A 26,648-nucleotide genomic window follows, 5' to 3' on the forward strand; every position below is an offset into this window, starting at 1 on the left:
TATATATGTGTCCATCTCCTTGCTGTGATGTTCGTGCTGTCCTAAATGGGATTCCTGGAGGAAATTAGAAATGTGAGTGTTGTTGTAGGTGTTTTAGAGAGGGTCAGAGGCTGTTTTATGCCTTTCTGAGCAAATGACAAAAACCAAAATAATTCAGCACGGCCTTAAAGGAAGATGCCCAGGTATTTCTACATCTGAGTAGGACTTGCTAAGCTTTTGAAAACCCTGGGAATTTGCTGGAACCCGTTCCTCTGTGCCACTATGGCCTTTATGCCAATTGATTTTGATTTTAAAAAACTCCAACTGACAATAAGGAGGGTTGTGGAAAGACACTGTCTTGGGGAAAAGGAAGAAAAGGCTCCATCTCCCTGAAGGGAACAGCTGGCAACAGGTGACTACACAGGCAGGGTATGGCACTGCTCCCTGAGGAAATCCAGCTGGGCTGGCAGGGAGCTGGTCCTGTCTGCTCCTGCCCCAGAACTGTGACTGAGAGCTGTGAGCCTCAGGACACAGCTGGCCTTTTGGGGACAGTCCCAGCTGCAGCTGGGGGAAGGTTCTGACTGTGATTCACGCACAGCTGGCTGTCCACTGGGCAGATGGGGTGGAGCAGAGGGGAAAATAATCTTATTAGGCTCATTGCTGGCATGGGGAAGCCCAGGGCTTGGCCTGATGCCCACACCTAACAATGCCACAGACACATCCATTGTGTGGAGAGGCCAACTGGACGTGGAGGGCAGGGAGTGATAACTCTGCTAGACCCAGGAGCTGGGCTCCAACAGGGTCAGGCATCCAAAGCTGTAAGATTCCAATTCCCTGATCATCAACATCCACCCCAGAGCAACCAGAGGGCCAGAAGCTCCTTGGGCAAGTCAGCAGGAAGATGAGGGGTGACCTTGTCTCGGGATCTTGCGCTGGTCAGAGTGACCCCAAGAAAAGTTAGAAAGTCTCTTTTCCCAGCCTGGCGGTCGAAGAAGGAGTCAGAACTCTTCGATTCTCAGTCTCAAGGTCGTTTATTGCTCCTTATGTATAAAATATTTTCTCCTGTCCAGCTGAGGTCCACTCAGCAAGACAGTCCAAGGCACTCTGCCTGCCCCCGGGGCAGTGTTATGTCTTTATACTAAAAATACAATATTTACAATTACTGTCCAATACCTATCACCTATGTTAGACAGTGAGCTTCTACTCTAAACCAATCCAAAAGTGCCAGCATCACAGCAGAAGATGGAGGCCAAGAAGAAGAAGGAGAAAGTCTGGACATGCCCAGATCCCTCCATCTTGCCCCCTAAACCCCCATTCTAAAAACCCCAAAATCTACTTTTTTACCCCGTGATAAATTCACTATTATTCTACTTAAACTGTTGTGGCTTGCAGATCTTCATCTAAGGTTGGTAACTTACTCCATGGGTCATAATCAAAACCACAGGCATTTTGGGCTCTGTGCCAGGGTCTCTGAGCCCCCTGGCAGGGGTCTTGGCTGCTCAGGACAGGCAGAGGGATGTTCTGGGTTCCGACAATCTTGCTCTGCCTTTCCTTGCACAGGGGTCTAGCCTGGAAAATATCTGTAGTTAAGAGCAGGACAAATGTCTTTTGTTTCAGAAACCAAGTGCACAAGGGTCAGCCAAACAGGCAAGTTTGGGGTTGCCTGGATAGAAGAGTGTACATGCATTGGGGAGTCCTAAAAGGCTTGGTGCTGAAGAATAAAGGGCTTCTCATAGCAGCTGGCAATAGCACTGGAGGTGCCCCACAGCCTTTGGGAAAGGCGTGCTGATGAAATTGGTGACCAATAAGCCAGAACCTTTTTGCCCTGGGGTACAGAGGGAGGTGGGAGATTTGCTTCTCATTATCTTTGAGGTGGAGATCCTCATCACACCTGGTAATGTTGCATGGTGGGCTTGAGGGGTGTCCTGTTATTCTTGGAGGACATGCAGGTGGTTCAGAGTGCACAGGGTCAGAGAGGATTCTTCCTTTCCTTCCCAGGCTTGTAAGGGGCCACAGAATCACAGAAAGACTTGGGTTGAAGGGACCTTAAAGATCATCCTGTTTCAACCATCCTTCCAAGGGCAGGGACACCTTCCACTGTCCCAGGTTGCTCCAAGCCCTGTCCAACCTGGCCTTGGGCACTTCCAGGGATCCAGGGGCAGCCACAGCTTCTCTGAGCAACCTGTGCCTTCCCTCACAGGGAAGGATTTCTTCCTAGCATATAATCTAAACTTTTAGCTTTAAAAGCATCCTATTGCTATGTGCTCAAGCAAAGAGTTGCTCTCCCTCTTTTTATAAAACACCTCTTCACACTGTGCACACAATGCAGTTTGTACCTGGGCACTGGGGGAAGCCTGTTGCTCCTGAAAGTTTTCAGGCAGTGGAGTTAACATTTTTACCTAATGCCTGGCAGAATGGGGTGGTGGTGAAGGGATTATTAATGTTCCTGGGGGGTTGTATGGGGTGTATCCATTGCACCTAATTTTGGAAAAGATCCCCGCTGCACCCAGAGCCTGGCCAGGGAGAATCCTCTTGCTCCCGGCTACTTTGGAGACAGTGGAATTTCCAGCGTACGGGAGGATGGAGGAGGCTCCCCGTTATTTCTGGAAGCTGGTGTGGAAGGCGTCCCCATCGCTCGGGGAAGAGGGATCTCCATCACCCAGCGCTCGGCGAGGGGGCTTCCCCCGGCTGCCGGCCGAGTGCGGCCGCGCTTCCATCCAGCGCCGCATGGAAGGGGGAGCCCCTGTGGCGCTCGGAGCCGGGGCACAGCACGGTCCCCCCGGCTGCTGGAGCCTGTGAGGGTCGCGCTCCCCCGGGGGCCCCCCGCCGCCTCCATCCCCGAGGAATCCTGGGCGGAGGGCGGGCTCGGCTCCCCCTTCTCCTTCCCTCCCTCCCTCCCAGCCGGGGGTTTGCTCTGGGACGCGGCGGCAGCGCCAGGCTCGGCTCCGGAACGGCGGGCAGGGGTCAAGGGCAGCAGGCGGGGGGCGATGCCGGCGCCGGGGCAGCGCCGAGGGTCCGGCTGAGCCCCGGGCACCCCCCGAGCCCTCATGGCGGGGCGAGCGCCTCAGCGCAGCCTCCCCGCGGCAGCGGCCGCCGCGCTCCTGCTCCTGCCCGTAAGTGCCGGGGACGGGAACGGGAAAGGGACGGGGGGTGCGGGACAGGGACCGGCAGCGGGACGGGGACAGGGAGGGAGCGGGGGGACGCCCCAGGGCCGCGGGAAAGCAGCGGGGCAGCCGCGGGCGCTCGGGGCTCCGTGCGGGGACCGTGCCCCGCGCCCTCGCAGGTGCGTCCCCGGCTCTGGGGCACCCGGGGCGGGCACCGCGCCCCGCCAGGTGCTGCCCGGGGATCCGTCCGTGCCCGTGGCCCCTTCCTGCTCCATCATAGGTGCTCTCAGAGACACCCTCTGCCCGCTCACCTCTGGAGCGAGTCCCTGCGCCCTTTTAGTGCCCCCTGCCCTGTGACACCGCCACCTTTGCTCCCCAGAGGAGGTCCCAGCACAGGGACCCCGCTGGGGTGGCAGCTCCTTGCCCCAGCGCGGTTTTCCCTTCCATCTCCTCGCTCGCTGGCGGTGCCCGGTGTCCCGGCCTCTGTCCCGGTGCCTGTCCTGGCACCATGCGCTCCGGCAGCCATCGGCGGGCAGGGGTGGCGATGGGCAGGGCTCAGCCCACGCACCCCGCCTGGCACTTGCTCCGAGTTTCTCCCGAGTGAAACCCGCGGGAGGCTTTTCCGCGTGGTCCTTCTCCATCACCAGCATCCCCCTGGGAGATGCTGGGATGAGGTGGAAATCAGGTTGGCTTCTTGTCGGACTGGGCTTCAAAAGCTTGCCTGACTTGTTTGTTTTGAGTGATGGGTTAAAGTGTGGTTAAGCCGGACTTGAAAAGAAAACGTGAGAGGTTAAGCAGCTTTGAACCTGGGCAGAATTTGTAAAGGCTGTTCCCACAGCTTTAAAAAAGTGACAGTGACCCTTCTGAACCGCAGTGTAATTGGTCTATCTTTAACATTTCCTTAGATAAAGAAAGAAAATCTGTTCTGTTTCCCTAAGTTCTGTCTATTTTGGTTTGGTTTGGCTTTTGTTTGTTTGTGGGGTTTTGTTTGTTTATTTTGGGGGTTTGTTTGGTTTTTGGTCCCCTCTCTAATTTAAAAAGAAAAAGGAAAGCCAGGTCAACAACAGGCTTCAGAGACAAGCAACAATGTAATTCCATTTTATTTTTCACAGTAGCTTTCTTAGAAGTGAGAGAATACTTTCTCACCTCCACCAGTGTCAGGTTTTTTTTATCCTCAAAAGAAGGAAGAGATCAGTGCACATGGGCTCACAGTGGCATGGGTCTACACACTTGCTGTTTTCAACCCCAAACCACTTCCTTCTGATCTCTGTTTCTTAGTCTTTTTTCTCTCCTAGTCTGTATTTTTTTCTTACTGATTTATTTTGGTCCATAAAAATATCTCAGTTTGTCTTTAGAATGTGGGACTTGTCAGTGAGGGTACCAAAAGTACTCAGGTACTGAGTATTTAGCCAGACTAATCCATTCTCGAATCAAGAAATGTTATGTGTTTCCTCTGTGGATACAATCTATGGATTTTCCAGGTTTCCAGTTCTGCTGCAACTTTGCATTTGAATTATTTCTGCTAATTTTGGTCGTTGTGTCACTTGCTTTAAAAACAAAACTGCCTCAAAGGAAAGGGAGAAAAAAGGTAGATTAAGGATCAAAAAGTGAAGTTTCCATAAAATTATTTAGTCCAAGAAATGTGAACTCTGAGTGTATTCTGTGTGTTTTTATAGAGGAGCTTGTTTGGGTGGAACATGCTGGTGTCTGACAGGGGCTCGTGTATACCTGTGTGGGAAATAACGTTTTGAATCTTCAGCTCTGGTTGCTCCAGCTGTAGCAGAAGGTTTTGCTGCTCCTTTGGGGAGTGTTTTAATCCCTGAATGTTGTCAATAAATCTGGATCTCTGCTTTCCAGCTGGAGGGAACTTTGCACCAAGAAGCTTAAGAGCAGTGTTTTAAAACTTTGGCTTAAAGCCAAAGCTCTTAAATTCTTGTTTAACTTGAAAACACTCGAAAGTGGACTCAAAGTCAGTGACTTGATCCACATTTGTGGATTTGAGGAAAATAGCTGCTTGTGAGAGCAGGCCCTTACCCAATTAAGGGAGTTTAACTTTTCACAGCAGCCGAGCAATTGTGTTTTATGGGAGTTGCAGGTTTGCAACGCCCACGAGATGAGGCAACTTTGTGGTACAGAATTAGATCTGCCACATGAAAATGCTGGTGCAAATGACCTGACAGATTTCACAGGGCTGGTCAGCAAAAGGGTGAAGACTTGAACTGAGATTTATGTTCTCTTAAAGGAGTTCTGGATGTATGATGCACTTGAAAACACATTTAACTGAATGTGGGAAACAAAAAACAAACCATAAAACAAAGGCAAATGAGTCTTATGACATTTTTATATAAAGTCCTTGCTAAGTTCACATAATTTGGAGGGGGGGGGGGGATTATTCATCAAAACCAAAAGCAAAGCTTGCTATCATTTATTTGTTCTGCTGGAGCTGTTAAAAGAGCTGGGGCAGTGTGAGTGTATCAGCCAGTGATGACAAGTTAAATGGTATTCCTGGTCTGAGGCTGCCAAAATTCAGCCCCATTGTGAATTAATGCAGCATAAACATCTCATCATGAGAAGCCTTTCCTGGGGCAGTACTTTGTCAGGGTTTAGTTTGTAGCCATCCCGTGGCAATTATTGGATGTTGGAGGGAGGTGGCTGTGTGCTGGCGTTGGCTGGCTGTAGTTTTGCCGTAAAACATTTCAGTGATGATGTTCATCCCTGCCCTTAGCCAGCAAGAAAGCAGTTTTAGCTTTTGTGCATATAAGGCATCTGCTTACATATGATTATCCTGTCAAGAGCAGAGGAAAAGTCAAGATCAAGTCCTCTAAACTCTGTGACCTTCATATTCCAAGCCAGAGCATGATTGTGGAGGAAAGGAGAGCGGGGATCTCTTTCCAGCCTGTGCATTATCAGGTGCAGAATTTAAGTTTCAGCCTCACAGGTTCTAACTCCACTGCTACATCAGTATCTCCAGGAAAGCTCTCCAGCCTTCAGAAAAAAATGCCAGGGAGTGACTTGTGCTCATGTGATTGAGCTCGTTCAGCACCTAAACCAGGGAGATGCTGTGCAGACTGTGCACAGAGCTGGCCCATGGTGCTCCCAGATCACTGCCAGGAACTGTGTGAGATCCCACCAGATTGCTTGGGGCAGCAATGTGGCCAGGAGCCATTCTAAAAATTGAACAGTAGAAGTGATTAAGGACTTAGAACAGACCTTTTTGCACTGCTTGATTTTTTTGGCTTTGATGGAGAATGCTGTGCTGCCATCACTCTGGGCTCACTCCAGGGAGGGGTTTTACTCTAAGGCCAATTCTTCATTGCTTAGAATTTGGTGATCAGCTCTCTTTGTGTCAGGGATTCCCAAGTTCCTTCTGCTGATGTGCTGAACTGAGAGATTCCCCATGAGAAAAATGGGGTAGTGGATGATACAGACTTGTTAAGGATGCATTTTCCTGTTTTCTTTTTATTTTCATTTTGCCCTATATATTAGTAAACTAAATATTTTTAAAATATTGTATTAGAAGAAACATTTGCACATTTCTAGATTCTTTTAATAGTTCTGCAGATCTTATTTTTTGGGGAGAGGGGGAGGTGAGGAAATGTGGGTGGTAACAACAAGCTGCACATGCTGCTGAATCTGTTCCTTTGTAGTTTATATCACTTTCAGGTTTTGCAGCACTGCAAACCCAAAAAGGAGATTTAGGGAAAAGCTGATTTACTCTAGATTAAAAGTTTATCCGGCAGATGACTTTTTGCAGGAATTTTCTTTTCCACACCATGTCTATAAATTGCAACAGATCGTGTCCATGTCCTTATTTCTTGGATTTTACACCACTTTTAATCCCAAATGTAGTCTGCTCTTCCTTCGAGTGCAAACATTAATTATTGGATGGAAAGCTGGAGCTGTCCAGCGAGCCACTCTCACCTCCCTGCCTCATGTGGATACTCAATGGCCTGTGTTAAAGCATTGCATAATCATTGTCTTTGTCTCCTTATCTTCATGACAACTAAACTCTTTGTGATGCTTTGCTTTATCATGCTATTTCTTTATATAGAAGTGCTTTCTTTTACTGCTAATAATTCTTTTAATCTTACCAGCTTTGAAGGTAGCTGTATTTGATTTAAGTGTTGGGTAGAGTATTTTCATTTTCTTCTCTGAGAAGTTGTATGAATTTGGCTGTGGTCCTTGCTACAAGAGAAGACAAATAGAAAGGAGATCAGTCAACAGACAGGGCTGTCCTTCAGGTGACTGTCTGCTTGAATCTCGTCAGTCACATCCAAATACATGAAAATTTCATTTCCAGTTCGTGGTGCCAGTGTGGGGATGTTTGTGGGATGCTCCCTGCAATGCTCTTTGACAAGGAGCATTTTCTGTGGTGAGCACTGCTCAGCTCCCTGGCCCTGGGCTCGCCTGCGTTGGCTCTCACAAGCAGATGTTCTGCTGGATCTTCTCAAAGGCTGGCCCATCTGGCTGTGGAAGGGAGAGAGAAAAGCACCTCACAGAGGTGAATTCCAGTGTCCTGTCCTGACCTGTGATTCCCAGATCCCCAACGTCGAGAGCCAGCTGCTGGGAGTGTGCCACTCCTTCCTCAGCTTTGGTGTGGAAAACTTGGAATCTGCCTCTTTCCAAACATCCCTTAAGCCTCATGTGCCTGCACAGAAACTCAGCATGTTTTCACTAAGTAAGAAAGAAAATCCATTGGATAATTCAAGAGCTGAAAAGTACTTCTTCCACCGAGCTGCGAGAAAATGAAGCTAATTAAACGAAGCCAATTAAAGCTCTATAAACGTTTGCATAATGCTGGCTGAGTTAACTGTCCACTCTGGGCTGGGTATGCCGGGAAAGTAAATAGTGAGTAATGCAGATGGAGATTAAAATACACGAGCTGTCCTCACTGCAATGCTAAACCCTTGCCCTGGTAATAGTAGCTGGAGTGCCAGAGGGCTGCAGAGGAGCTGCTGCTTCCGAGGGCTGGGGGACAATCCCTGCTGCTTTCCCCAGGTCCCTGGGAGGCAGCAGAGCTGCTCAGCGCTGTTCTCTCTGCACTGCCGTGGTGTGGGAAGTGCTGTGCCCTGGCAGGGGTGGCTTTTCCAGCGCAGAGGAAGGAGGAAAGGAGGCAAAAGGGAAGGGAAGGAAGTGTGCTGACAGGCCTGAACAGGTTTCCTGTGGGGCCGCCAGCCAGGCTCTGCTTGCTGAGGTATCCATTCCCTTTGAGTGGCAGGAGCAGATCCCAGGCCTGGCCATGGCTTGGGTTTCAGGGGGCTCAGGCCAGCAGAGGCTCCTGAGCCACGCCAGGGCTGTGCTGGGCACTGTGGCCATCACAGCTCTTCCCTTGCTGCTTGCTTGTTTTGTGAGCAGACATCCCTGCCAGGGACCAGGCTGCTCCTTCTGCTATCAACTGGCTCTTTCAGAGCAGAGAGGAAGCCCAGGGCATCCCTTGGCTGCTGAGAATGGTGTCTCAGAGCTCAGGAAAGTATCGTGACCAGGTGTGCTTCCAGTCAGATGCACTGAGCATCTTCCCTCATCCTACCTCAAACTCATCTGCTGGGATATCAGCTGTTCAGTCTAGCTTGAACTTGAGACACCTCCCAAAGTGTAAGAATCCCCTACTGTATCAAAAGAAGTATCTTCATGAGGATTTTGAAGTCTTGTCAGACTTGCAGTATTTCTTTCCTTCAGAAAGAAAAAAAAAAAAGGCTTAAAAGAAAATTTTATCTTTAAATAGAGTAACAATTTTAAAATGTCTTTTCAGGGTATTTGGAATAAGATTTCAATTATAATCATGTGAACACAGTAAAAAAATCTTAGAAACATGAGTAAGAGAAACCTCAAAGCCTCTGGATTGCTGATTATTGTTCAAGATACAGTCTATAAGCTGTTTACTTTATTGTCCATTGAAAGGCTTGGGGAATAATTGTTATCTGTGATTCTTTTCACTGTAGGGACTATAAATCATACAGAATCAAGGAATGAAAAAAATAATTTGTGCTGGAAGGGACTGCCAGAAGTGCAGTCACCATCTGAAGGCAGGGTTAATTCCAAAACCAAATCATTCTCATCCAGTTCAGCTGTGAAAATCTGCAAAGATGGAGCTCTCACCACATCTCTGAAATGTCTTTTTACAACATCTCTGTTCTGATGCTGTCGTTGTCATGGTGCATAATTTTTTCTTTATGTTCTATGAGATTTCCCTTCAAGTTGTGAATGATGCCTGTCTTGATGCTGTGCTGTCAGCTCCTGAGAGGAATCTGACTCCTCAGAGAGGAGTCTGTGATTCCCCTTCAGGTAGTGAAAGACAATTCCAGACCTGGAGTTAAATTTCACTGTGATACTTGGTTTTCAAATCTAGGAGTGGGCTCCAGCCCAAGAATTAGCAGTTTAAGGAAGGATGGAGAGAAAGTTCACTGCTGATACCCAGTGCCACCTCACTGGCTCATTTTTAAATCCCTGTCAGGAACTCTTGGGTCAGAGGAACATTTTGTGGAAGATACAGAGGTTGGCATTCCATGGGAAGCTGAGCAGATATCTTCAGCTGATAAAGTCTTGATCCAGATGGGTTTTTTATCTTTTTCAGGTGAAAAACAAAGATTAGGAGCTCAGATTTGTTGAGCTGGGAGAGCCTGTGGGGGCTGATTTTGGAAGGTCACAATGGATGGGTGAATGATCCTTGCAGAGGCTCTGCATGTAGATAAGAGTTAGATGGGGAAGGTATTGGCATTCACTTGGGTAAATATGACTTTTAAACTTGAATTGCTCTGGATTCCCTGAGTGTTTTGTCTCCAGTGCATGATTATCTCACCCTGGTGTCCATGTTTAAGTGATGGATCTCACCAATCCATGTTTAGGTGATGGCTTGGTCCTTGACAGTGGTTCCTTCTTCCACTGAGCACTGGGGAGCCTGAAGCAAAGGCTGCTGGAATAGGGGGGTGAGGTGAATCACTTTGGAGCAGCTCAGAGAATTCACAGGAATGGGAATTGGGTGGGAAAAAAATTACTCACAGACCTAAGGAGAGGGCAGACATGAAGGCAGGAGTGCCCTGAGGGGCTTGCTCCCCTTCCAGGCTCTGAATATGGTACCCACAGGTGTGGGGAATGACCAACACAACTCCTCAAGGATGTGAAATTGAGAAGTCTTTCCATTAAACAATCTTATTTCAGGAGAGCTGCACCCTGTGATTCAAATGCGGTTATGTTCATTTTTAACATCTCAGGTTGCTTTGGAAGGGCTTGGTTGGACAAGTCCAGCCCGTGGGTGGCCTCAGCCAGGTTTGGTTTTTATCTCATGATTCAGAAAATGCCTCAGCACCTGCATGGCTTTCAGTGGATGAAGAACCTCCCCTCTAAAAGCTGCTTCAGCAGAGCATGTAGGCAGTGCTCACTGAAGGCACATCTCCAAGTTTCAAAGACAACAGAGAAGTTCAGTGGTGAGTTCAGTGTAGCAGGTGCTCGAGGGTTTTTTTTTTAATTTATTTTTGCAAAATGATCGATTTAATTTCATGCCTTAAAACTGAGCACGTGTTCAGTTGCTTTATTGAACTGGGGTCCTAATTCCCATTCCATGCAGACTTTTGGTCTCTTTTTCCAGACTTCCTGGAAGAGCTGCAGAATACATCTGGCCTCTAAGATCATGGAGCAGTGTCTCCTGGAGCATTTGGTGTTCTCTAAGAAGTAGCAATGTTTTATGTGGCCACTTGGATTAACTCAGAGGGAGTTCCAAGAGCTGAAGGATGACTTGAAAAGGAGCCTATTTTTCTTGAACTGTGCTCAGAGTCTTTCCCTTTACTGTAACCTTAGCTGGCTCAGGTTTCAGGTTGCAGGCTCCTGTGAAAACTTGTGTTTAGACTTTCTATCCCAAATGGAAATTATTTTTCTGGTGAAGCCAAGCCAAACAATTGTGCACTGCCAAGTGCTGCTGCACGGGCGATTTTAAGTCACTGTGTTGAGAAGGGCCAAAAACATCTTTATGCAGAGGGCTGACCTTTTTGGTTCTCCAAAAAACAAAGTATTTCCAACACAATGACCCCCTGACTGCTGTTCTTTGCATAAGCATCTCTTTCAGATGCATCTTGTGGATGAGGTAACCACATGGCAGTGGATATAAATCCATCCTGGCCACTGTGAGGATGACTTTCCTCTCCTCTCCTGTGCTAATCTCTGGTTTTGTCCTGAAGTAGCAGCTTTCACTCTTCTGATTGTGCATATTCCTTCAGGTGATTAGTAGTCAGCAAATATTCCAGCCCTCCTCATTCTCTCCCATGTGTTGCCATCTCTTACAAGGAAAGAGCTGCTCAGATGAACACTGGTATTTTTTATAAGAGCATTCCAAGGAATATCTGATGGGTTTTTTCGCCAAAGCATCTGTTTCCCCACACCAGTGATGTAGAACTTGCCAGATGCCCACCTGCCCTGGAAACTGTGTTCAAACAGAGGGTGGATTTTGTCAAGGAAGTTTGATTTTGCTGAGTTGAGCTCTTTCACTAATTACATTTTCATTGTGAAGTTAGATGCCTGCGTTTCCCTAAAATGAGATTCTCTGCACACAAACTAAATTTTTGCTTTTAATTGAGCCACTGTTCTGAGCATGTCCATCCCAGAAGCTGGGGTGAGAACTCAGTCTCATTGTGGAGATGGAGTGAACTTATTTGCATTGCCTAATTGAATAACTAAAAATTAAGTGCAGGTTTCCCTTTTCTCTCACACTCTTTTTTTTTTTTACTTTTTTCCCTGAGTTCTGAGGCAAAGCCGCTAAGCAGCAGCTTTTCTGTGTGCTGAAGACAGTTTTGCTGCAATTTTGCTGTTGAAACGAGGTAGCATTTGCAGCCTCAGATATTTTAAAGAAACACATGGGAAAAGCTGGAGTCTTGAGAGCAGTGGAGGTTCCCAGAGATGAAGGGAAGGAAGAAGCCTCCTCCTGACCTGATCCCTGCCACTGCCAGAGGTGGTTTCTCAGGAGTGGAAAATGCTGTGGCTTTATAGAGAGCACAGTGAATAGTGCAGGGTGAGACTTTGTGTGGCAAAGAAGACATCAGATGGACCCTTCTCCTGTCAGCTGTGGGCTGAGCATATTTTGTATTGATAACTCCACATTTTCTCATGTTGGAAGGCCACTTCATCTTGTTGAGTAAAAGAAAGAGCACAGATGATTGAATAAGATGATGATGTGCTTGTGTCTTCTGCAGCCATCATCTCTAGGAATGTTTTGACCTCTCCTTTTGTATGCAGTGTCTAAAGAAAATTTAGGAAGGACGCATCTAAGTGACTCTGTCCTTATAGTGCAGAAAACCCAGCTGATGTAGTCAGTGGAGTTCATTCCAATTAAAGATTTAAAATACTGCAGATGAACTGCATCTGGAAAATTCCTGCTTCTCTTCCTGAATTCCAAAGGAATCCCTGTGTGATCAGCTCAGCTGCTGCTCTCTCTGGTTTGAAGTCTGAGCTATTCGATACAAACCCCACTGCTTTTCTGGGAGTGGCTTTCTGCTGAGATGCTGTTGTACTTCCATGGGATGGATTTCTCTGGGACCTCGGGAGTACTAGAAACTACTTTTTTTTTTTTTAGAAGAGTTTTTGCTCTGTTGCTTTGAGGCTGTGTCAGATGTCAGCACCTCTCAGCATGCCACCAGCAGATGTTTGACAGGGAGGCCTAACAAGTGGCTTTTATTAGAGCGCTGCAGTATGGCATCTGGGAATTCTTGTGTGAGGATGGGAAAAGAAGGGGAGTGTGTGCATCTGTCCATGTGTGGCAGCACCCACTGCCTCCAGACTCACCTCCACCTTGGCAAGGGGTGTTCCATTGTCATGGGCCATCCTTTTCCTCTTCAGTCCTTCCCTTCAGCTTGCATTCCTGCTGACTTCACCCACTCTGCTGCTACCTGCTGTGAGATATTTAAATTCAGCAGATGCTCCATTGTGTCTTGTGGTGTTTGTGAGGGTCCCCAGGACGAGGTGAGAGATGAGAATTTGACTCCATGTTCTTGGAAGGCTGATTATTATATTATATTATATTATATTATATTATATTATATTATATTATATTATATTATATTATATTATATTATATTATATTATATTATATTATATTATATTATATTATATTATATTATATTATATTATATTATATTATATTATATTATATTATATTATATTATATTACATTATATTATATTACATTATATTACATTATATTACATTATATTACATTATATTATTAAAAAAGATAAAGGAGACATCAGAAGGCTTCACAAGAATGAATAATAAAAACCCATGACTGACTCGTCAGAGTCTGACACAGCTGGCTGTGATTAGCCATTAATTAAAAACAATTGACATGAAACCAATTAAACAACCACCTTTTTGATAAACAATCTCCAGACCACATTCTGAAGCAGTAAATACAGGAGCAGCAATCAGACAATTATTTTTTTCATTCCTCTCTGAGGTTTCTCAGCTTCCCAGAAAATCTTGGACAAAGAGGATTTTTCAGAAAATATCATGGTGACAGTGTCTCTGTGGTAACTCCCTGCTTATGTGGCCATTTTTGGATCCTATCCATAGCTTTGGGGGCTGGTTTATATTCCAAAGCCATTCCTTTATATTCCTGTAGCCATTTCTTCCATGTTTGAGAGCAGAAAACAACCTCTCCCATGCAGGTGAATTTTACAGCACCGGTGTTCATTTGGTTTTATATTTCTATAGTGCTTCATAGTGGAACTCAGTATTTCAAACCAGGACTCTTTGTTAATTCTTCTCAAAATGAAGTTACAAATCCTCTCTAAGCTGGATGAAATAACCACAAATGCTGGTGGGAACTGTGAGTAGGCAATTCTTGTGTCTCATAGCTGATGTCCTCTGACAGAGATAAAGATTTTCAATGAAATAATGAAGAGCAGTGACCATGTCCAAGGGGAAAGGCCCAATAAAATGCCCATTAGAGAGGCAGACAGTGACACCAGAACAGTTCATCTCTTTCCCAAAGTACTCTTCGGTGTGAATGGGAAGTTGACCAAAGGCTGTGTAATTTTTTTTTTTGAAGACTCTGAGCTGGCCTGCTTTTAGTTGGTGTCCCTGCTTTGGAAAGTAAAAGATTGATTTCCACCTCAGTCTTTGGCTCAGCACATTAGTTTTATTTGTTCATAAATGTTCACAGTGGCTCAGAGGAATTAAGTTGGACATTTCTGTGCATGATTTAGGTAAATTTTCAGGACAAAAAGAACTGATATGGCAGGCAGAGGTTATGGAATAGCTGTTTTAAGAGAAATGCAGTTTGAGTAAAGTCATGCATTAGTGACCCAAAGCCATTATTTCAGTACTTCAAAATATAATTTCTGTGCAATCATGGGCCCAATTATTTATCTTTACAATTCTACATTCCTGAAATGTTTCTCTTTCTTTGTTTGTTTTGCTGTTTTTTATTAGTGTAAGAGGAGTTTTTCAAGGCTGACCTAGAACAGAGGCTATATGAAATTAAAGAATAATGTAGAGGTTTATTCGGAGGCCTCCATGGATCCACCTTGGGCAGCACCAGAGCCCAGCCAGGGCTGCACCCAAGATGAACCAAAATGGCCCCAAAATGCACGAGCGCTCCCGGGGTCTCTCCCTTGGATCAGTTCTGCTCCATTTGCATCTTGCAGTTCATTGTCCCATTCCAGCTTTAGCCCCTGCAGTCCCACCCTGCTTGTTTTTCTCTCTCCAGCCCACGGTGTTTGTGCTCTTGGGCTGAGATTTGGATCATTTGTCCTTGGTGCCCAGCTGGAGCAGGAATTGTTTTGTCTCCCTGCTCTGTGCACAGAGCTCACCATCCCCTGATATGAAGCTCAGACCCACACACTAAAGCAGCACAGAATCTGAAAAATATAAAAGCTAAAACCTGAGGCTCGTTTGGGTTTGTCTCCTTTTAACACAATTTAAAAAAAACAAAAAACTTTCGCGCAAGCAAGGCTGTTGACTGTGGTTAGCAGAGAGAAAATGAAACCAAAAGTAACATAATCTGTGGAAGGCACTTTTCCCCCCAGCCAAATTAACCTGAGCTGACCCTACGGCAAATGTGACATTTAACCTTTCCTATTGCTGCCCAAGCTGTGCTCAGCTTGACCTCTGTCTGTTCTTCCCCACTGTCCTGGGGAGGGCACAGCTGAACACGCGGCGTATTTACAGTACACAGGGATGGCTTGAGTTTCTTCTTTGAAGCGAGGCAGTGCTTTAGGCCTGGGAGGTGGCAGAGGGGTGAGGGATGGAGGGGGAGAAATGCCTCTGCTGTGGCAACTCACGTGCCTGGGTCTGTCACGAGACGCGGCCACTGCAGAGTCTGGGTTTTGGGAGCTCCGTGCCTCGGGAGGTGGAAGCTGTACCTGGCTTTATCTCCCTGCCCTGACCATGCGTGGAGGATTTGGTACTGCAGGCAGGAGTTTTGAGTCTCCCTGGATCTTGGAGTTTGAAATTCCCTGCATTTCTCAGAACTTTGGGCCTGTAAGCCAAAGTTTAAATTCAACACAAGGTTTGATCTGAGACTTTAGAAAAGGCTTCCAAACTTAGGTGCTAGAGGTGAAAATGTAGATTTTTAGTTTAAAGCAGAGATCTGTTAAGTACGTGAAAAATGCGTATTTTATGATTGGCTATTCGCAAATATTACAATGAATATTATATGTGTTATGTTAGAAAGTTATGCTGCATTAATTCTCTTAAGTAGTGTGTTAAATATAGTTTTAGGTTATAACAAAATGTTAAAATAGAAACTATGCTATGTAAGAGACTTTTCAAAGAAAGGACTTGCAGCGAGATAGCAGCCACAGGACACCTGAATCTCTCAGAGAAGGAGAATTTATTGCTCCATTATCAGGAGAAATGAACTTCTTCCTGCCTCGCTCGGGCAGGATGACGCCGTCAGGATTATGAGGTAGAAGTCGACACTGACCAGACAGAATCCTGTGTTTGAATGGAATTTATGCATCACGTATGAGATGTATGAATATGCAACAGGTTATTGCTTTTAAGGGTTAATCCTTTGTTAACATGGGTCCTTTTTCGGGCTTGTGCTGCCCAGAAAAGGTACCCAGACATCCCTAACTCTTTGTTTCTATTGTCTCATATTGTCCTAATTCAAATTGTCCAAATTATTATTACTCTAATTGTATTTTTATAACCATTTTATTACTATTAAACTTTTAAAATTTTTAAAAAAAGTGATTGGCATTTTTCACAAGTAGAAGAAAGTTTAAAGTTTTAGAGTACAGTACTGTAAGTTTGTGTTTAAAAAAAGCTTACACTGTGGTATGACTCCATAAAACAAAATATTTAAGAATTAGGTAAAAAATATAAATATCTCTGTTAGTAGTGTTTTATTAGTGAATAAATCTTTAAAAGGTCTAGAAGTAACTAGAAGTCTTGGGAGTTTTTGAGTTATGTGGTGAAGATGTGAGCTGAACTCACCTTTCCTACCTATGTAAAAGATAAGAAAAATAAATCACATTATCTAAAACAACTTAGAAGTCCCGTCTCTAACTCATGCAAAATTCTTCACACATCCTCACACCTGGAGGAGAAAACAGCCCCTTTATGGAGTTTTTTGTGTGAAAACAATGAAATCTGGGAAAGGCTTTCTGTTTGTACTTCAACAGTTCCTATTTTATAAAATAACAGCAAAGTGAGAAATAGGTAGAGAAAGGTGCTGTACAAAGAACATTTGTTCTTTAGACACCAACGTTGCTGATGGATTCTATTGTCATGAGCATTTACCCTCCTTTTTATTAAGCTACAGAGAATTCAGTGACATAAAGTGGGTTCCTCAATCACTTAACACACCTTGCACTGAAATAAAACATCCGCCTTCAAGGAGCAGGGTTGTTTCCCTGAGTAAAAGCTGCCTGAGTTGTGTTGGAGCCATTCTGTGTAAAGAGAAAAGCAAAGGCATTTTGTGTGCTACCATGGCTTTATATCCCCCTCAGAAAGATTTTCGGACAGTTTCATAGATTGAAAATGGAATTTTCTGTCATTAATATGTCTCTCCTGAATTTTCCTGCCATGTTTTGTTCTGCCTTTCTTAAAGGACTTTTCAAGAGCTTCTCTTGCTCCAAGCAAGATCCCAACTTGCCTCTGTGTTTTGATGTGGGCTTTTCTCCTCTGTCTGCACTGAGCACTTCATTTTGAGTGTGAAAATTAAAATATCCCCACTGATTTTCAACTCTATTTCCTAATATTTACTTGGGATTGTACTGTTACCTTGTACTGAACCTGCAGCTTTCTCAAAGTGCCCATGTTGGCATTACTGCTCTTTCTCACTGTTACTTGCCCTCAGTAGAAGGTTCGGTCCTGAATGCTGAGGGTCAGAAGCTTGTGTGTCTTCCATTGCCTAAAAAGAGCCACAGGACACATTACAGGGATGCCCAGTTATCCTTTCTATTCCATAGAAACACATTCTTCAAACCATCTGAACTGCCCTTTGCCAATTGCTGTGTCTCTTGAATATGCAAGGATCTTTGAATTGGCACCCACATACCAATTAAAAGTTCACTGAAAAGACTCAACACACAGATCTTTAATGGGATGTGATTCAACTCTGCTATTTCAGGTGACACCTTTTAGGTGAGACAGAGTGGATCCTGAGCTTTGGTAAAGGCATTGGGCACCTCCCACAAGGAGAGATCCAGAATAGCTGGTTAATTTGCAGTTTCCTGCATTAATTAGGTGAATTCCATGTGATACACTGGAGCTGAGCAAGTACAAACCACAAACCTTCTATGTCATGAGTAAATCATGAATGGGAACTGCTCTGAGACTGCTGGGGGCTTGTTGTACTCATGAATGAGAAAATCTGTTCTGGGCTGCTGCTTTACCTGCTGGGTTTCTTTCTGTTTCTCCAGATAGTTCTCCACTGTGAATCCTCTGTGAACCTGCCCTTGTCTGTGCTGCTGGAAAAGTACTGCGAAGCTTTGTCAGCCCGCACCAACGTCACAGGTATTTATTCCTCCATTTCTTGGTGCCTTCTTGTTACTGGAGGATCCATTTTCAAAGTGTCCTTGCTCCAAGAACATCTTTTCCTGCTGAAATAAACATACTGTCTCCAGCTTTGGTTTTTCCTTGGTGACAATGTGCAGTGGTGTGACAAGGAAGGAGAACTTTGAATTTTACACACCTGGAGAATTCTACACACCTGGACTAGTTCCCTTCAGAGCAACTACTGCCAGCTCTTTCTCATAGTTTAATCTATTGAATTAACTGTACTTACTGACTGGTGTGGTAGTTGAAAATTAGTATGTTTGAAGTGTCTTCTCCATTTATCCAGACCAGTTTTTACAAGCAGGGCAAAGTGTTTTTCTCTTGGCTAAAATACATGAGCACAGAAATGATGCTTTAAGAAATGTGAAACTGGATCCAGCTTTTTTTCAGAAATGGGAGAAGCACACTCAGAGCCACTCCTCTGCAGCATGACCTGTGTGCTGCAAGGAATGGTGCTTCTGGGGAAAAAATACATTTGTTCCCTTCCTCTTCACTTTCTTTCTCCCCCTGGTGAATATTTGTGGAGGGAGGAGCTTAAAATATAATGTGGGCATTATGATTCAGGCAGTTCTCCATCCCTGGAGAAATGGCAAAGGAAACGAGGCTCAGGGAATTAAAAACCTTTCTGTAAAATATGTCGGATCAGTAGTGTTTTATTCTGACTTAATCTATTCCTTAAGGACAATAAGCTGATCTAGATAGCAGACTGAAGTATGAAAGTTGTGGTGCCTTAACTGCCTCTCAATTTGCATATAAATGGGTGTGTTGACCTGTATTATGAACCTGCCCCAAGCTCTGACCTTTGTTGCCATTGTGTTCCAGGGAGCAGCTCTGCCTGGTGCAGCAGGTTTGTTTATATCAGTTTAATGACCATCTCTTCCATTCCTTAGCTGGAAACAAAGAGAAGATAAATGAGGTTCTATATTTGGACCTTTCTTTTAGGTGTTCTTTGCCTTTTGAATGTGTTTGTAAATATTATCGTAAAACTTGCCATTTATTCATGAAGTGTTTTTCCTTGTGCAGAGCTTCTATTTTAGAAAAAAACACAAATTTTCACGCCAGGCTGTCTTAGAAGTGAGCAAACAATTTATTTTTCAGTTGTTGACAAAATATAATTTTCTGGGCTGTTTATGTGATGCATGAACACACAGCATATTCTCCAGTGGAGTGTGGCTACTGGAACAGAATTTTAATGGCAAAAGGGAAGGGAGAAGCTACAGAAGCCTCTCTTCTATTCCACTGTCTTTGTGAGGTATCACTGATCAGAGGTAAAGCAATGCTCTGAAATTAATGGAAGTTGATTTTTATAGTCAGTGCAACCTGCAGCTTTTTTTAGAACAAACTTTCCTATGATGCTTTAAAATCCTGAGAACCTGTACTGTGCTTTGAGAGTGGGCTTATACAGGTAATAAACCCCAAATATAGTAAAATATAGTAAACCCCAAATCTGCTCCATGGTCAGCCTCAGGTACAAGCGTGAGATGAAATCTGGAACATCCTAGGGAGAAAAAAATCACTTTTTTGCTTAGCATGGACCAGTGATCTTTTCTAATTGTGGAGGGTCATCAACAAGAACATGATGGTTGCCATGGCCTGTTGTTTTTGTGCTCCATGATAACTGGATCCTCCAAACAGTCTGGGCTATTCAGCTATGAGCCTTCTCATTATAAATGGAGGTCTGCAATATGATCACCACCTCTTCATGGTCAATAGAGCTCTATTGGTACAATTAAAGACCAAAGCACCATTTAATCCTAAATTAAAACCTAAAATGGAGCAGAAACGAAATGCTTTTCCTTTACTGGGGTCCAAGGATAATGAGCTTCTGTAACTAAATCTGTTGTAATATTTCAATGTCCAAAATGAGGTGAGCTGTGTTTCAGCCCTCATTTCGAACCTGATAATGACAAGGATGTGTCACATGGGAACATTGGTGAGCTCCGTTCAGCAGCATGGATGGAGAGAACCAGAGCACAGAGCCTGCAGTGTCTGAGTCTTTTCTCTGGCTCCTGTTCTTTGACATAGTGCAGATATATTTTAGAAGGGGAAAAAAATCAAGAAAAGAAACCCAAGGAGAGCCATATTGAACAATCTTTATTTAGCTGGGAGAACAGTAAACATTAAGCTTTGTAATTCATTATCTTCCCTGTCTCTTTTCCAGAAGATGCTGTTAATTAGTCCAATATGTTAATTTCCTCCTCTTATAATTACTAATTTCACCCCCAAATATGTTCACACTAAGTATCCCAAACAGATGGCATAAAATGCTTTTGAAAATGTAATGCATGGGTAATTTCACAGAATGGCTGAGAGAATGACATTGTAAATTCATTCTGAAACAATTTAAACCAAGAAATACTTTTTCAGAGTTGGAAAGCAACATAACTCATTTTCTCTTTTGGGCATTTTTTCCTTGAAAAATCCCTGGATGGCACCTTCAGGACTGCTTGGATTCAGTTCCTCAGCGTGATGGTGTTATCAATGAGTGCTTTAGGTCATTACAGAATCACTATCAAAGCCATTAGCAGAAGTATGTTTAGCATGAATTTGTAAAAGTGTGAGTTAGCAAAGTTCAGTGTCAAGGTCCACTCTATCACTTTTTACATGGATGAATCACACAGAGGAAAATCAAGTTAGAATTGAGATAGAATGATTTACACGGAGATGAAAAATGCAGAAGGGTAAAAGGGACCCTTCTGCTGAGTCATGAGGGTCAGAGTAGACCTCCCTTGCTTATTAAACTCATCACAGAGCTTTGGTGCAGCTCAGTCCAATCTTAGTCCCAGATCTGGTCAATGGTTTATATCTAAAGAATTACACATGTAATTAATTAGCATCACCTAAAGCACCACCATGAAATGTATCCCAGCAAAAGGTGATATTAACAGGATGTTGTAAAAACACCAATTCACCACAGATGGAATTTTTACACAGCTTCTGAACCAGCAGCAGTCTGAGGTTTGTTCACAGTTTTTAGGTGGATTGTTGGAACCCTGGATGCTGAGAATTTTAGATTTTCTGTGCTGCCAGGCACTGACCCCCAAGAGAACACTGCATTGACCTGAGGCCGTGGAGAAAGCTTCCAAAATGGAATGATAGAACTAAGATTATGAGTGTGTAATTTGATTAGAAGTGTGTAATATCACATGGTGGAAAACTTAGAGTTTAAAGTTTTAGAACATAGTAATATATGTGAAGCAAGATAGAAGTTTTAAGGCAGTAGCTGGTCCTTCTTCTTCACCTTCTTCTTCACCTTCTTCTTCATGGATTTGGGTGGTATTTTGTAATTAGACAGAAAAGTCTGCATCGCAGGACACAAGTGGTTAGTTATTAGGTTAAAAGTAAAAATAATTTAAGTGTCATTTCTTAATTAGATAGTTTAGCCTTAAAAGACCTTGTAAGGAAAAATAGTTAGCCATTTTGTAACTTATTAGTGAAATACTGCAAAACTCATGCCTTGTAAGACTGTAATATAGATAAGAAATAATAAGCATCTAAGCCTAAACACGAAATATCGTCTCGAGAGCTTCAATCCCATCCTTAACAGAGGCAGAAAAGAAACCAAAAACCAACAGTGGATTACAAGATTTTTAGCAGTTCCTAATCACTGACTAATTTAACATTTACAGAGGCTGTCAGTAGAATTTATTACAACTACAACAGTCAATCACAGAGCTAAGATGGCAACATTCATAGTACACTTTCTGTAGGTATCTAAATTTCCATCCTGGCCACAATCTGGGTAGGTAGCAACTGGAATTTTAAAAATTCCAGTAACAATGGAAGGTAAGGAATGTTCCAAGGCTGCCAGGGAATGGCTGAATATTCCCACTGTCACTCCCCACTCAACATGGTCTCTGCTCCCACCCTGGACACACAGAAGTCCTTGGCATGGGGTCAGGGACACTTCATTTCACAAAGACCATGGCCTAGCAGGAATTCCTGGGATCACAGAACAATCCAGAAGAGATCTGAGTATTGGGGCAAATGCACCACAGCAGATGGGAAGTGTCTTCGTGTTTGTGTACCTGAAGAAAAAAAATTGTATTTAATTATTACTTCACTTTCATATGTAAGAGGAATTGGTTGAAATGCCAGATTTTTTTGGGGGGACTCACCTTAAGATGTTTCTGATATTGTAATTTCCTGGTCTGATTTGACTAGAACTACAATGATATCTAGGATGACAGGTGGCTATAATTCTATATTTGTGTGTGATACAGGCGCTGAGTTACAGCTTGAATTTTTATAGGAACTTAGAGAACAGAGGTCCTCAGTTCACACTGATATTCCATGCATTGTGGATTTTTTTGCATTATTCCTTTCACATCCCTTGCCTTTCCCATCTAACATGTTTCCACAGGAGACTGCAAGTCTCGGCTTGCATCTGATCCTACTTAATTTTGATCTGCGTGGAAATCTTTTGATCCCCCTATTTGTTCCATTGACACATTTGACCACACAATCTTTAAGACCTTGTCAAAAGACAATTAATCTGAAAACAGAAATTTTTTCCAAAAAAAAAAAAAAAAAAAATCAACCAGCATGTGCATGGCCAATGCTCCTGTGCCTTATCAGTATACAAATCATATTCTCTGTTTTTCTTCTCTTTCTTACCTTTCAGTCAGTTTGAAGGTTGCAGTTTGCATTTATGGTGTTTAAGTGTATTCAGACAACCCAGTAAAGGAGAGGCAGTAAATCAGATGTCATGCACTTCATTTCAAGAAGTCTTGGGATGCACTGAAAGGAAAAATTATTTGTTCCTCATGGTGACTGCATCCACTTGAGCTGGAGGCTAGTTCCTTGCCCTCATTCTGGTCACTTTGTAGTGAAAGGCTGTTGTCTCCCAGAAATGGTGTAAAAGTCCTGATTCTGAGTGGTGCAGGATTCCACCTGGACAAATCCAGACTTACACTGCTCCTGTGTTGTTTCCTGTGTTTTTCAAGTCTCTGGGGAAGCTGTGGTTTAATGAAAGTGTTGGTGGATGTTGGAGGAATGTATCCAGGGATGGATCTACAACTCATCAAAGATGCTCATCAAGTCTCCAGCTAACTGGACATCACTTGGAGTTTGCCATCATTTTCCCAGTTGCTGGGACAGTGTTTTATTCTAGACACTCCTCACAAAACTGGGAATGTATGAATAGTGTTGTTCTTGGCTGGCTTGTTAGTTTTAAATAATCAATCTCAATCATTCTTGAATCAATGATCCTTTTAGGGGATGAAAGTTTTATGACACACAAGCATATTTGATAATTTACTTTCCATCCCCAGCTGCGAAGGTGAGCCCCTCTCTGCTCCAGAGCTTATTTATTTCTCTACATCACACCATTCTGTTTCCTGGAAACAGAAGATTTGCCATCATTACATGCCTAAATATCCCTCCAGAGTAATGGTATGGCAGCAATTCTCTCTGCTTCCCTCCTTATTTTCCCAGCAGGCCACATCAATGAGCAGCCCCATTTGGAACGAGCCTTGGATGGGCGATTTATTTTCACAGATGCTTTCACTCCCTTGGCGTCAGCCTGCTGGCTGCAGCTCCCCACGCTGCTCCTGCAGCTGCCTGGGGGCCAGGGTCACATCCACAGCACCCAGTCACTGCTCCCAGGCAGAAAGATAACCTCAGACATCAATGTTTGCACCGTCACCGCTCCAGCTGGGCACCAGCAGCCTTCCCAGCGCTTCCTATTTTCAGATGTTGCAACAGCACTATTTAAATAGAGGTGATGATGTTGGTTTACTTTCCCACTGCCCCAAATGACATACCAGGCAGCCTAGCTCTGCTTGCTTGTGCTTCCCAAAATAAAGTTGACAGTGCTGGGTGTTGTTGAACAATTTGTATTCCTGCCCTTATAATTTAAAAAAAAGTTGCATTTTTTTTTTTGAGTCTGGTGCTGTTCCAAACTGAGGGTATGGAAATCCTTTGTGTATTAGGAAACTGTAGACAGTCCAGCAAGTTTTGTGGTCCACTAGAGAGGATTATTAGAGTAATAGAAAAATTTAATAATGCCAAGGTTGTGAGTTTGATCCGTGTATGACCCATTCACTTAAAAGTTGGATTGATAATCCTTGTGAGTCCCTTCCAAATCAAATTATTCTGTGATTTAGGTTGGGAAAAGCCCTTAGGATCATTCAGTCCAACCACTAATATAACATTACACAGACCACCATCAAACTATGTCCCTAAGCACCACATCTAATTTCTACATTTGCTGTAGAAACAAAATATTTATGAGGGGTTTGGGGTTTTATTTTTTGGGTAAATTATTTATGGATGAGGTAGGTAAATATATCTAAAGGTTCCCACTTATATCCTAGGTGTCCAGAGGCTGATGAGTTCTTCCAAATCTACAACAACAAATCTCTAATCTGTGTAAAGGGGGCTGTAAAATCTCAACATGAAACATGTTTCAGTAAGAAGTTGCCCCAGTGTCTTGACCTTGTGGAAAGGTGTTTTTGCAGAAATTCAGTAAAGCACCAAAGGAAGTAATCTTCCCTCTGATTTTACATTACACAGAAATGTAAAGATTCTGGGAGCAGACACTGAGGTTTTTTTCATATTTCAGAAGAGTGGCACACCTCAGTCCTGGCTCTGTCACCTCTGTCTGGTGCATTCCCAGCAGCCCCTCAATAGTGACTGTTAAAATGCCCCACCCCATCAAATATACCAAATCTTTGAATTTATACAGTTGGTACAATAAACACCATTTGCTGAAAGTGGTTGCTAAATTAGACAGAATTTTTTGCACACCTGATAGATAATAATACACACTGTAGAAATTCTCATTTTGTCAAGTTCCACAGAACAGGTCAAGTGCCTTTTCTGTTCACACAGAATCATCTGAGTGTGTCTGCTCCTAAATGAAAACACCCCCTGTCCTTTAAATCAGCATTTCTGTCTGGGTTTGGGGGGTGATGAGCCCTTCAAGGGTTAAAATAACACTCTGACAAATCTGAGAGTGAACCCACCAGAGTGGTACTACAAAGCACACTGTTCTGAAGGATGGGTGGTTCAGAGGATGGCCAACATCTGCAGAGCTGCAGGATATTATTAGGTGCTCTAGTATTAGGAAATGGGAGAGACTGGGTGGAATAGGCAATTTTGTTGTTGTTTCTGATTTCAGTTTAGTGCCCAAATGTGGCACTAAAATGGATTTATAGAAAATTCTCCAAGCCTGACAGAAGGCTCACACAGTGTGTGCATCTGTATGCAAACCTTGAGATGAGAAATGCTGACTTAGAAATGCCATGGAATAGGACAGACATTGTTAAGAGAGAAATTGAACTAGAAACAAGTTTCAAAGGGTGGCCTTACAAATAAGACTGGATACTTTGGAGAAATAGAACTAGGAAAGGTTCATTGTAATAGGATCCATGAGGGGTAATTTTAGATGATTGGCTTTAAAGCATTTACAGCATGATGTGGCAAAAACCAATAAGCCAAGAAATGCTTACAGTGTATTGGAATTAGGAAATAGTTGGCTTCTGATGTGATTGTGATGTTCTGGGTCAGAAAAGAGCTTAGTCCAGCACCCATGAACCCCTGACTGAGTTGACTCTCCAGGTTAGCAGTGAGCCTCTGTGCTGACACACAGTTGTGGTCTCACCTTTTTCTCCCTGCTTTGGACAAAGCCAATATTTCCATGCTTCTTTTGGAGGGGTGTCCTGACCACACTCAGAGACAGATTCACCACAAAGCCAGACCAAGGTGAGGCTGAGCTCCATCCATTTCCCTGTGGGAGTAAACTCTGTGTGTATAAAATCATGCCTGCCAGTGCTGCCTTCCTTCAGTATCCACTACCGACAGCCAAAAAAAGAGGGTGACCTTCCACCCTCTGTTCTTGGTGTGTTCAAGATGTGCCCAAAGCTGTTTGAGGATCCAGCAGTGGATGCTTTGAGGAAGAGGAAGGGAAAGGATGCTTCATACTTGCAGGTGCTTGTTCTGCCTTACCTTGGACTAGAATTTGAACACAGAAAATGGATCAGAGATTCAGACTGAAGAAATCTCCTGCTGTAAAGTTGTAGCTGGCAGCTCCTTGTTTAACTCTTGAGTTGCATCACTTGGTTAACTTGATGAATAAACTTATGTTATGCAGGGAATTAATTTGCCTTGGCCAGCCCTGAGATAAGAACATTTTATTGTATAGTCAGAGAACCACAGAACAACAGAATTATCTGAGACCTTTAAAATCACTGAGTCCAGCCCTTAACCCAGCAGTGCCCAGTCCACCACTAAACCCTGTCCCCAAGTGCCACATCTACACCTTTTAAATACCTCCAGGCTGATGACTGAGCCACCTCCCTGGGCAGCCCAATGTCCCATGTACATAAAAATAATAGTTAAGCACTAAAGCTTGTCAAAGTGCAAAGCAACCTGTGAAGCTCCAGCTCTACATTGCTCAGCTTTCTTATTCCATTACCAAATAAGAACTAGAAGGGTTATTTTTTTCCCTCCAGGCATTCATCTTACTTGTTAAACTGTCAGAGGGTGGACACTGGCTGTATAAGAAAGAGATAATGGAAAATGTTAACATGGTTTATGTAAGCCACTTGGACTTGAACTGTTCAACACTTCATG

General features: G+C 43.7%; 1 protein-coding gene across 2 annotated transcripts in view; it reads left to right on the forward strand.

The window, feature by feature from the left end:
• Window positions 1-2,923: 2,923 nt before the first annotated feature.
• CRHR2 (corticotropin releasing hormone receptor 2) overlaps window positions 2,924-26,648 on the forward strand; it is a 152,810-nt gene continuing 129,085 nt past the window's right edge. For both annotated transcript variants that reach the window (XM_030971050.1, XM_030971052.1), the window contains exons 1-2: window positions 2,924-3,092; window positions 17,936-18,029. In XM_030971050.1, the coding sequence (XP_030826910.1) occupies window positions 3,027-3,092; window positions 17,936-18,029 (160 nt within the window). In that variant the 5' untranslated portion in view covers window positions 2,924-3,026. The remainder of the gene's footprint in view (window positions 3,093-17,935; window positions 18,030-26,648) is intronic.

The sequence above is a fragment of the Camarhynchus parvulus genome, chromosome 2, assembly GCF_901933205.1.
Source record: "Camarhynchus parvulus chromosome 2, STF_HiC, whole genome shotgun sequence".
NCBI lineage: Eukaryota > Metazoa > Chordata > Aves > Passeriformes > Thraupidae > Camarhynchus > Camarhynchus parvulus.